At 38.4% G+C, this 13102-nt stretch overlaps 1 protein-coding gene across 1 annotated transcript; it reads right to left on the minus strand.

Moving 5' to 3' along the window:
• Positions 1 to 4389: 4389 nt before the first annotated feature.
• Positions 4390 to 9443, minus strand: MFAP3L (microfibrillar-associated protein 3-like). Its single transcript, XM_009875218.1, has 2 exons — positions 9161 to 9443; positions 4390 to 5692 (listed from the first exon to the last, which is right to left on the minus strand). The coding sequence occupies exons 1-2, from the start codon at positions 9441 to 9443 to the stop codon at positions 4830 to 4832; spliced, it is 1146 nt and encodes a 381-aa protein (XP_009873520.1). The 3' UTR covers positions 4390 to 4829.
• Between the last annotated feature and the right edge of the window lie 3659 nt (positions 9444 to 13102).

Below are 13102 nucleotides of genomic sequence, written 5' to 3' on the forward strand. Positions count from 1 at the left end.
ACTATTAAGGAGCGATGTAGTCTAACTGCTGTGGCACAGGAAAGTCACTTCACCCTCATCCTTTTAGGGTGGATGAAGGAATGAAGGCAGGTATGGCAACCCGTGCTTCTATTTGGTCTTGGTTCTAGGGTTCCTCTGGGAGAACAGACATTTACGTCGTTGGTTCCAGCTCTGAAACAGCAGCAAGACTTTTTGTAAGACCCCATGACAGCTCTTACAGAGGATACAGTGGACAAAAAGGCCTTTGGATTAGAGGCGGAAGTGCTGACATGCTTCCAAAGAGAAGATGCTGCATACATGAGCAATCTAGGCTATTGACAACACCAATTAACAACTGGGTCCCTTTCAGAGCTGTATTAAAACTTTATTTCTAGGTAAATAACTGTTTCTCCTGATCAAAATATTAGCAGATGTACAATGAAAGACATAGTTCACTTCCACTTGAGCTGGAGCCATGGCATCCTCTTACTAGGAAACCATCATATTGGTGAGTGTGTACAAACTCGGCATCCTTTGTGCAAATTCTTTATTGAAACAACGATCAATTTACAAGCTGGATCACATTTCATTTTGCCACTTCAGCATGAACTGGTCTCTTTGTGGTTTACGGCCATAAACTATAAATCATAACAGTTATTTAAATCAAAATACAGTAACTGCTTCTCAAAAGAACACATTCATATTTGTCTTACATTACTTGTAAAATCAAAAAGGATTTCATAATAAATGAAATATAACTTAAGATACTTTAGTGCAAGCATTTCCTTTGCATCTAAGAAGCTTTCAGTTGTCCCACTAAGTACGGCATACTTAAGAGGCCAACTCTTAAAATAGCATGCTGCCAAGATATTCCATGAGAACTTCTAAAATTCAACACTTAACACTTTCAAGAATTAGTTGATCCGAACCAAACTGAATGTCAGAAAGCCCTGGTTATACATTACAGTACTTTTGTCAAAAGGTAACTGCAAATTGAGGAACTGACAAAGTATGTACATTAGAATAAAACAGGCACTGATTTTTAAAAAATCAACATCTGCCCATATATGCCATTCTGCAAGTCTTATGATTATACAGTAATTTTTAAGCACAGAAGTGAACTGCTGTGCCTTACCTAACACCAATAAACCTGCACAAAAATGTTGATCTATGGGTTCTTTTGAATTTTTTAAGTGAAAATCTCAAAAAACGACTGAAGGGTAGGTTTCATCACAAGTATACTCCAATCAAGAGAACAAAAAAGGATCTGGAGTAGACAAATGCTGCTCAAAAAGAAAATGTTGAGTAAGTAGATAGTGACAACTATGTTCAAGTGGTCTGATTAACATGGTCTTACATTTAGTGAAAAAAAGAACAGTAAGTGTAAAATTCAAATCCAACACGGATTTCTTGTGCTGCAGGAATCTAGTCATGTTTCATGAAGTTTTGGCAAAAATATTTTAAAAGGGTGTAACTGCAACTCTCTTTTCCTTTGTAAGCTTGGCTTGGTGTTTTTAGAATGCAAATTCAGTTGGACTGGATTTTCCAGATTCTGAGTGTTTTAAGAACCATTAGTGTTTGGTGATACAATAAAAAGAACAATGCAACAGGAGGTGTGCATAGTCCAATGACAGGAACAGATCACTCTAATGTTCCTGACATGCTTAAGGTGCACGAAAATACGTAACAATGCAAATGTTAATGTTTTCTTAGATCTAGCATTAATTTTATACGTTAATTGTGTACTCGTACCATAAAATAACCATTCCCTACAAAATACTGCAAGACAGAATTGTTTCCTTTGTGATAGCACAGCCAGCAAGTTTAGAACACAAAGATGGGTTTGGGTCTTGGTTCCCATCTATCTCCCACAAAGGAAGTGCCTGAAAGCACGTGAAGAGCTTTAGGCTTACAGGTGTCGTGTGATGGATGCATAATGATACTGAGCAGCGTACATGAAAACAGAAAACCATACATACAGCAGAACCATTACAACCTAGATTTTCTTCAGGTGCAGTGCTGTTCTGCTTTTATTCCGACAATATGGCAAAGCTAAATGCCCAAAGAATTTGTAGCAGACTGGCTGGAAAAGTTCCACCTGTAAACTCACAGGTCTGAGTCCAGCTCCAGCAAAGGCAAAGTTCCCCGTGACCGCAGGAGTTCAGCACTGCACCTTTCCTGTGCGTCTCATCCAAATAACTGGTGCTCCTACGTGGCTTGCAAGGTATGTTTGTGTCTGTTTCAGACAACCTTTGGAAAAAAACGTAATCTCTATCGTAAGGAAGTTTACACAGCGATACTGAAGAAAACCCTGGGGATTGTTTGCTCTCAAATGTTTCTCAATAAATAAATAATAAACAGGCTGGAGGACAGCCTGAGGGCAGCAGTCAAGATCAGAATTGCCTAGTACCAATTACCATAGGAATACATGAAGGAGTCTGGTCCCTAAAAAGTTCGTCATTAAGAAACAACTAAAATTAAAATGCTATAGTTTCACAAATAATTGTGACACTCTAAAAAATATTTAAAAGTTTAATAATAGTTAATAATTTTCAAGTTATTTTTATGCTTATAAGGAGAACATCCTTGCTCATCTGTGCAATCTTAGTTGGGCACCAGGCAGGTAACCTCAGAATGTACAAGCATCGTTTGCAAATGCTGCATAGGTGAAAAATCAAAATGCCTCTTTTCAGGAGGTTAAGGTGAATTACAAGCATTTAGTGCAAGTACCTGCTTTTGTTTCTGCTCTCATCTTTTTTCATACCAGCAGCAAATTAAGTAACCTGAAAAACTTTGTGAACACTAAACAGAAATGTACTTTGGACTCAGACAAGAAGTTAAATGTTTGCATCAGTAGTATTTTCAATCACACTGATCAGAAGTGAGGTTCTTTATGGTATTCTTTTAATCTACCCTGTGTTCTAGATTTATATTGCTTCACTGGAAATAAAATATTTCCAGACACATTCCTAAAGGGACCTTGCCCTTGGATGTTTCCTTCTGGGCATGTGCAAATGCATTTTGTATAGATGCCTGCCACTGTGGTGAGCACAAAAAAGGTTAGGCAACTAAACGCTCTCACTTTCACAAGCTGGTTGCAAAATCGAAAATCTGTTATTAAACATATATATATTTTTTTAATATCCACAGAAAGGCACAGATGGAGCCTTCTCTCTGCATCACCTATGTAAGTCTTGGGGTGTTCCTGTATTACCCTGCTAGTGAAGTTCTGCAATTTAATATGATGAAGTTGACATAAAACCTCAGTTCATCACCAAGGTTTTTTTTTTTTTAGATAGCTGCAACATTGACTGTCTGGTCTCAGTTACCTGTGCAGTTAATATACCCGACGGCCTCCAATGGACACCTTATGTCAATACTTTAATAAAATGTCCAGAGAGCCATCAACACGTCATCTCCCCACACACCTACATTTTGACTTCTTTTTCTGCAATATACTTGATTCCAGATTTATTTTGAGTATTTGTATTTATACTACAGTCTTTCCTAAAAACTAAAAGGTCATAGTTTGTTTATTGGTTCCAAATTAAATGAGTGTCAAGTAATTACTAATATGCTGTTAATCCCACACAAACTCCTCCTTGTGAATGTTTTCTTTACAGACTCACTTCAGAGAAGGTCCTTCTCATTGTCTGTCTGCAACAGAAGTTATCACTTCCCTTCCAGTCATGGCATGTCGATCCTTTTTAATGCCACAGTCGCTGTGATCATTAAAGCTTTACTGGTGTAGCGTCAAACAAACTCAAGCAATTAACATCCTATGTAGGCAGGCGTTTCTTAAAATACCAAAACAATAATAACACAGTGAACAGTTTGTGCGATCATCATTGTAATTTCACAGGACACTTGATTATAATATTTTTTTTTTTTAATTTGGATAAAGCACTCAAATGTATGCTTATAGATGAGAATCCCGGTAAAAGGGTCTTCTTCCATTTCAGCCTTGTCATCAGCTGATTACTGGCATTTGCAGGACTGTTAAGAAACCTGCATATCTTCTAGTAAGGTAGTGCATACTCAGTCCTACCAAATTACTACACAACAAGGTATCTTGCATATTTGCAGCTGTTTTCCATATAAACTTCTGGCAAAGAAAAAATGATCACATATACACAGAAAAAAGCCCTGCACATCTGTTGGAGTGCAACTTCCTGCAAGGTGTTTATGGGCTTTTCCATCTGTAAAATACACCTCAAAGTTGTTTCTCTATGTGAAAAAAACCAGTTGTTGGCATCTTCGTTCCATGGAAAAGGGAAAACTATTTCCCATGTGCCTAAGCAGTGTGGTCTCAAATGAAATGGAAACATTTTAGCTTTCTTTAATAGCCCTCTAAATCACAATGCAGCTGAGCAAACAGGCTTTGTAAATGGGATCTATTAGAATTTTATTTGGCTACTGGAGTGCTGCCTCTTGGGCAATATTTCAAATTCACAAGATATTATTTGCAAAAATGGAATAGATGGAAATAATGAGAGTGAAGGAGGAGAACGAATACCAGTTTTATATTTAGTAAATTCAAGTGTCCTACATCAAAGACGACCAATGACTTCGAAGAGGCCACTACAGGTGACTCCAACCTAGAAAATGCTGAGGTAAATGTTTCTTGGAAATACTCCTAATCAAAAAGAGCAATTAATATTAACGTAATAGCAATTACTCTGCCATACATCATGGTAAACTAATGTCAAACTGAGAAGAAAGTGCCAAATAATCCACATACATGCTTTTGCTATGATAGTCTCCAGGTAAGGCTTAGCGGCAAGTACAATATGTTTTTTTAAAAGAGCTCCACCTGATTTTCCTGCTATGCATAGATTCAGGAGTAACTATCATACATGGCTTTCATATATAACACATGTATTTTTGTCATTTGCCAACGCTGTGTCTTCAGAACTGAGTTCAGCAGAAGGCTCAGGAGGGGACTCTGCAGGAAGTGCTGGTGGTTGAGGAGTGTCTTCTTCCTTGGTGTCCAACTGCATGCTTTCTTGTGACTGACCATCCATGCAGTCCTTTTTGGACAACGGGTGAACTGACACTTTTATTGCAATCTGTTGAGGTGGCTCATGCAGTGACGAGGCATCGGAGTCAGCTGTGGGAGAGTCACTGCGCTTCAGAGAATTCGGGATCATATACAGCTCGTCTGTTTCAGTGGTTTCCTGGCCTTCTGCTGTCTGCCGTACAAAATTCTGTCCTTGCTCCTCCAGACCGACGACCTCCATAATTTCTTCCATTATAGTCCTGCAGTTCATAATGAGAGGTGGCAAGGGTACACTCCGAGCGAGCTCTTCAATATAGCGAGCAAATTCCATGGTCTTGAACTGGGTTACTTTGGCAAGCTCGAGCGTTTTGGCTGAAGTGATAATTGGGATACGCTTTGCAATCTCAAAGGCTTTTTGGAGTTTCTCTGCTCCTTCTGTTCTGAAGAATTCATTGATTGCCTTCTCTGTTTTCTTCAGATGACTGCTCATCATACATAACCGAGTTATGTTCAGTATCATAACAATGGTAAAAGCTACGAGGCAGACAATCATGTAATAGATTCCCATATCTCCGGACGTAAAAACAACCCTCAGCGTCACAGTATTGTTAACACTGCCATACGTATTAGATGCGACACATGTGTATTTACCTCTGTCTGCAAAAGACACGCTGGTAATGTTTAGTAGCCCATTGTCAAGAAACCACCATTTTCCTGCTGGAGAGGAGACAGAGTAACTTAGTTAGAAGTGTTTTGTTCACATGATCAGCATAGTCTTAAATGTCAGCTTTGTCAAACTGGCCTCAGATTTTGGAAGAAGGAAATAATGTTGATGAGAAGACAAAGAATTTGTCATTGCAAAGGCTTGTCTGCCCCTGAGATCCTAGCTGTGTTACTATGAAATCACTGAGTTCAACTGAATAATTGGATCATGCCCCGAAAGTCTCATAAAAAACATTCACATGCATAACATCTGTCACAATCTTATAGTCTGTTAAGTTGCAAAGATAGGACTGCTTACTCCAGAGAGCCTCCCAAACACAGGCTCCACCTCCTCAAAGAACAGTAGCAATAGGATTGTGAGGCAGAAAAACCTACTAAGCTTTCTTTGTTTTGTTCCCTGACAACACATTTTTTTTTACAGTTGGGTTATTTTTGGTGTTTTGTTACAGTATCTCATGCAATTCTGTTAATGTAAACTTAAAAAACCCTAAAACTGCAGATATCATGTACTATACTGCCTACCCTCTGAGAAGAGGGCAGGGAGGTAGAGAAGAGCCATGACCAGTTAAGAGGACACCTTGTTTGCCAATATGAACTTTTACGCACCACGATGGAATTTCTTTAACTTTAAAAGTAATTTCTCTCAGTGTAATATAATTGATATCTTTGGTCGCTACATGTAATTGTACATATGCATTTCATATTCTTTGAACTTGGCACAGCAGAACAATTTAACCATTAAACTGAGTTTTAAATAATGTTAAAATCCATTGCTCCTATCACTGCTAAAGTGATTCAAGACTCAGCTAGTTACTGTGTTTGCCATTATATACTGGTAACAAATTAAGAATTTTAGTTCCCCAAGTAAGCTTCATTTTTATACAACTGTCACTACCATTTAAGAGCCTAGGATGTATATTTTTTGCTTTATTCAGTGTGATACAACTTACTAAGTTGCAACTTTGTTATAAAAATCATGATTCAACTCCAATAGGAAAGTCTGGCGTCAATTCTTTCCTTCATGTAAACCCACCCCTGGACGTGTTCACATGGTGGAGAGAACAGCCAGACAGTGTAGGAGTGCCTTTGTGCTTCCTACAGGGAGATGTCACACAGATTTCCTTTTAAAACAATGACATAGGCTGATGTAAGCCAACAGGATCATCTAGTACATGCTGCTGCTCAGAGACAGACTCAACCATTTTCAGTCTCTGTAACACAATCCCAAGCCATTCCAGACAGGTATCTCCTGAAGGCTGTAACGGCATTTCAGTAGCCTTCCACAGGAAGGATTTTCAGGTGTTCACTATAATATCAGAAAGTTGTTTTCCCTTAAACCTAATCTAACCAGCTGCAATGTAAGTCTACTAAAGGAGCTGAGCAAAGCCATAGAACCTGTGATTAAAGGACTAAAACAGCACAAAATCTCTGCGCAGTGCATGTAAATCATGAGGCAAGGACTGAAGTGCTGGTACAAGTTGGTGTATACCTTGCTGCTACACTTATTTTATCCTTTTCCTGGAAGTTCTGAAAGATTATTCTGATTTTTTTACTTTATTTCTTTCAAACAAGAATCTGTGGTCAATTCTGAAACTCATTAGGAAAAAAAAAGCCTTTAATTCAGAATAGTTATGAGCTTTTAACATTCTAAAAGTTTTTCTAATTAAACGTGTCCTATCCAAATTGGTTTTTTACATTACCTCCAGTAGAAGCCTATGTAGAAAGTATTCCCTCAAGATCCCTGCCTCAGTTCCTGTATGGACAGTTCTTAATTACATCTTTTTATTCTCTTACTTACGATTTTTTAACTTAGCTGAAACACATCTTTTGCCCTATCTTAATTCTTGAAAACAGCTGAATAACTTTGCCTGAAATGAAAAAAAGAATAAAAATAAAAGCTTAGTCTAAAGTTCACATGAAAAAATCACACCAATCTGCTAAAGTTAGGCAAGTTTGGAGGAAAACTCTTACAGAGGAAAGGTCACCATCTGTAACAGATGACACTTCTTTCTCCACCTCTAGAATAAGAAAAAAACACAGAGTATTGGCTACTCGGTTTTTCTTTGACTTGCAATGCTGGCAAAGTTTTTCTTTATTAATTGTAAAATAACAAGACGCCTTCATGATATATCCTGGCTCCAAGTGTTTTAAATGACATAATGGCATTGAACTGTGACTCAGTGACTGGGTCTGTTCCAGGCAGATAGTGTAAGCCTAATGAGAAAACAATGATTAGAGAAGGTATCATTGCTGGGGTTTGATAACAATTCAATGCCATATTCAACATAACTATACACATAGTAAAGGGTCTTGTGCTAGGAAACATTTCTTACAGGAATATAGTTTCTTAAAGGAGTAAGTGCGCTGTTGAAAGTCTAAGTTAAAGTGATGTCTTAATACTACATCTGCAATTTTTACTGATTTGGCAGAAGTTTTCGCTCACCTGCCTAAGTATTTGTGTTAGCAGCTACCTCTTTCAGTTGACTATACAAAGACCTAAAGTTAGCTGCCTTACTAAAGGGGAATATTTCTGTTACTTAGCCTTAGTAAAACTCTCTAGTGCTCTTAGCACAGTATGTTGCCATGACTGCACAAATTATATCCGAAAGTCTGCTTACTATCTCAAATAGTTCTTTTCTCTAGCTTTACTCAGAAAGAGATAAAATACTGTAATGTAAAATATACCCAGTTATGCAGTAAGCTTTTACAAATACACTATGCTGTTGCACGTCCAGCTGGGTCAGTCATTACTGCCATCACAACAGAGTTCTCCCTTAGGTCAACTATTAGTTAGGCAACCTACCCTGCATTTAGTATGAATACCTAAGAGTTTATTTCATCACACTGTGAACAAAGCAGTCAGTATGGAAGGATTACATGAGCAAAACACCTTCCATCCCCCCCGAAACGTTCCCTAGAAGTATAACTAGGATTATCACCCAAACCTTCCATTTAAGGAAAACAAGCTCATGTGTTATTAAGGTCTCTGGCAAATGCAACTGAAGAGTCTTAACTAAAGCCAGGAAGGCTCAAACTTGGCTTGTCCTTCTGACTGCTGCCCTATATAGGTTTTTCTGTTGGTCATTCAGGGCATCTCCTTGAGTTGGAAAATTGTGAGCTGGAAAGTTTTTCGGTATTTTTTTGGTGCCAGAGAAGAACAAAAGAGGACAGAATGGAAAATAAGATAAAACCTGAAATCTTCCAATGAAAAGAAGCCTGTCTACATTTTCTGTTAGGTGCTTCAGCTTCTTTCTATGTGTTGCTGTAAATAACACATTAGAAAAAGGTTATTGTTTTCTTCCACGGTGCACACAACAAATTTATGGCTGCCACCAGGCTTTCATATATTTTCATACAGAAAAATACCAGTCAGGCCATTAAATTCAGGTTATTTGTCAACCTGCTGAAATCGGAAGTGTCTTTGGACAGGCAACATCAGTGAGAATATTAAGATCTTACCTTTATTCTCCTCCTCTTGGAGCAGGCGGCCGTTGGAATTGTACCACCTGTAATGTGGACTAGGACTACCTTGGACATTGCAGTCGATCAAGGCACTACTCCCCTCCTTGACTATAATGTGGTCGATGCGGGAGATCACCACAGGCACAGATCCCATGTTCATGTCAGTGCGGTTGAAAGTGCTATTAGTCACATCCTCAGCAGTTGTCAAAGCTGCTAATAAGATGACAAGGCGCGTGGTAGGCAGAAAGTACAAAAAATGGTGGCTGTTCAGTACGTTCATTTTCCTTCGGTGGTAGATGCAACTGGCTGGGAACTGGGGTCAGTTCTATTGAACCTTGAGGTGTGGAGGTCACAGGAGAGTTCTACCTTTGATCTGTGCAATTTTATGTTTAAAATATCCTATGAAATAAATAAATAAGTACAATGAGATGGCATGTATAAACAATCCATTAGATGTGCTCTCTTAAAATAGTGACGCATCCATTAATGCGTTTCACAATCATCAGTCTAAATGCTAATGTTATCACAGACCTTATTCTTACTGGAAAAAGATGCATACGTTTTCCTGACAATAGTGTTGTTCAGAGTGGCAGGCGTGGGAGAAGGCTTTTATCACCTAGACACTTAGCAGCAATTTAGCTACAGCAGCAGCTATAGTTTTACGTCAAAAGTTCTACAGATCCAGCGTTGGGGTCTTTTTATATTTGCAAAATCAACAGGGGAAACAAAGTTAAAGCTTTCAGTGCTGCAACTCTGTCATGTGCATGGTCTTAGGTGAATTATGAACCATGGTGTAAGAAAGAACAGCTCCATGAAAAGTTTTTGGAGGTGATGTTGGAATCCTTAATATATACAATTTTGTCCAAATACAATAGCACGTACAGCAAAACATATCAGACCATTCACTCTTCTTAAGCTACTGCATTTTTTTAAAGTTTTCTGAGATAAAACATAGCATGGAAAAATATTCTTAAAAGAGGATATTTAGTATTTGAAAAAGTCATTTCAATGTCACCTTTAGAGCATATTTAGAAAGAAAAATACTCACTAGTGACATAATTATGGATAGGGTTTCTTTGAGACACAAATGAAGTTGGGACTTTTCCATTCCTTATGTGGCATTAAGCATTTTGCCTGTATACTTCTTGTAAGCTCTCACTACAATATTTTCCCTCAACCAATCATCTACAACTATTCTTAAACAGTGATTTCAGTTTGCAGACAGAGGACGAGGATTACAAATGTGCTCTCTGTTGGCCTCATTATGCTCCCAAGGAACACAAGGGGCATTCAGCACTCACTGAGGCCACAAGTTAGGTTCAAATCACATCAGGGTATCTAACTACATTGGTTTTAGTCACGTGTTTTTAAAGTAAATAATTGAAACCTGGTGAAACTTATTAGTTGGAGGAATCTATCTTGAATCCAGATATAGGTAAATATCTAACAAACTTGCCCCAAATTAACATTTCCCTTGTAAAAATGTTTACATTTTATTAAATATCTGGTTGACACCATGGTAATTCATCTACCTTAGCATGGAAAACGACTGCTCACAAGGTAAGGTCAGTTCCATATATAATGGAAACAGTAAAATAAAAACAAGCAAACAAACAAACAATCAATCCCCTTCCCTCTTTTCTTCTTTGTTCAAGAAGAAAAGAAAACAACATCACTGTCTTTCACTGGTAATATTTGACTTAGGTTGTTTTCTTCTCCATCCTCTGTTCTCTGTAAAGCAATGAACTTGATTTTATACAAATAGATAAAACTATTATTAAAAAAGCAAAAGAGTTTCCTGCTTCTTGCAGGATGAATTATTACTAGAAATTAAAAACTCTGTTTTTTAAAATAAGGTGCACGTTTGGCATGGATGCCTGTCACAGTCCTAGCCCACCCCCTTTTTTTTCTAATTATTGAATGTGGAAATACTTGTCTCAAAGAGCCAGAATAATTTTTAACTTTAAGTTAATATGCAAACTTCATTTGTCATATAAAGCTATATAAACAATGACTTCAGAAATCCATTTCCAATTATGCAAAGCATGTAGAGCCTGCGCTTTGGAAGTTCCATGTAGGCACAGCCTGTTTGAATCGGCGCTTTAGAAAAAATCCTTCAATTCTGCCTGTTCACTTCAGTAACTATTTACATCTCATTTCTGCTACTCCATGGAGTAGTATGGAGACAGCCATTCTTTATGGTTAAAAATATTCACTCCATGAAATGTTTCTGTACAGTGTTACAGATCTGCATTGCGCCATACAGAAAAGCCAAAACTCACATCACACTTCCTGGCAAGAGAGCAGGAACAACGACTGGCTGGTTTAAGACAATGGGAAGGGCAAGAGAACAACATAAATTGATTAAGCTTTGTGTTGCTAATTACTGGCTGTGGCTTGTTACTACTGTATTTGAGCCTACTGTATTTTTTGATGGCATAAAAATCAGTGGCAATCAAAAAAGGTGTTTACCATGGGGAACAATTTGTAGTCCAGAAGGAAAGGAAATAGCATCACCCCAACGGGTGAATAGAAAACTTGTTAGGAAGGACCCATAGTGTATGAGGAAGCTCAAAGCAGCTGGTAGTCCACTGAATCCCTACAGTACAGGGATGCTGTGGACAGATATTTGGAAAGTGTGTGACGGCAGTAACAATTTAAGGTGCACCTATTCTGTATGTTTGTGTTTAACACAGAGCATATTGAAGCAAAAATACATATCTTTGTGTAGTGATAATGAATGTGACTGGTTCTTAATAAGGTCAAATGGCTAATTACTTGTCTGAAAATAACTGACTCCCTCACTCTGGCACAAAATTGAATCACGAATAGCTGCAGTAAGTTTTGAGAAATAGAGCCAAACCATTTATGTGGAGTCCCTGGTGACAGGGAGGCTGGATTAAAATGATCTCAGGTCCCTTCCAGCCTAGACCATTCTATGATTCTATGATACTGTGGGAGATTCATACCTACTCATGTCACTTCTAGGAATCTACTTTCCAGTGTACGTTCCTGGAATGTAAAATATTAAGACAACACTAAATAACTCTGCAGATGCATTTCTGTTTGAAATAAATACAATTTGATGGCTAGTATGAGGAATAACCAAGCAGTATGTTTAAAGCAGTATGTTTGGAAATGGTGGTGCTGCTTTCACATGCTCTTGATGAATGCTTAAGTACCTTTAAGGAGTCAGGGAGAGACCTCACTGAAGAATGGTGTTTTACGATACAAGTTTAGACAAATGTTCCCAGGGTATCTAGGAAGTGACAGGCAATCTTTTCCTTGGTGTGTATCCTCTGCAATGTTAGTGAGGAACAAAAAAATGGAAGAAACCAAAGAAGGATTTCTCAGCCACAAGAAAGTTAAACGATGGCCATGCAGGCACTCTGCATGGCCAGGACCTCTGCTGAGCAGGGCCAAAAGTGCTAGAGTCGGGTTTGGAAAACAGGAAGAAGCAGAGAACTGAAAGGGTAGAAAATGTGCTCACCACAGACTCTGAAGCAAAGGGAGATTTCCTGCATGTTTCTGTTCTCCCACTTTGCTGTAGGCTCAATAGCAGCCTGAGGGTATCAGGGAAAACAAATCTGCGAGCCAGCTGCTTTGTTAAACAGAAGTGATGTAATGGGTTATGGTTCAATTGCACAACTAAATGGGGAGAAGGCTAAGGAGACCAAAATAGGACTGCTAGTGACATGTGCCCACTTCTGGAGAAGAAGGAAGAGAATCTGCAATATCGGACAAATGGGTACAGTGCTGTCACCCTGGATCTTGGCCATGAGAGGCGGTAATTAGCTGTGGCCCATAATAAACCTGATGGAGGCAGCCAAAATTGTAACCTTTTAATCTGACCTGAAGTCAGAAAAAAATGGACTGCCTAGACTAAAACAAAGATTCCTGTAATAACTCCTCAAGACTGAGTAACCCAGGCCACTAATG

This window comes from Apaloderma vittatum, unplaced genomic scaffold (assembly GCF_000703405.1).
Source record: "Apaloderma vittatum isolate BGI_N311 unplaced genomic scaffold, ASM70340v1 scaffold20948, whole genome shotgun sequence".
Taxonomy (NCBI): Eukaryota; Metazoa; Chordata; class Aves; order Trogoniformes; family Trogonidae; genus Apaloderma; species Apaloderma vittatum.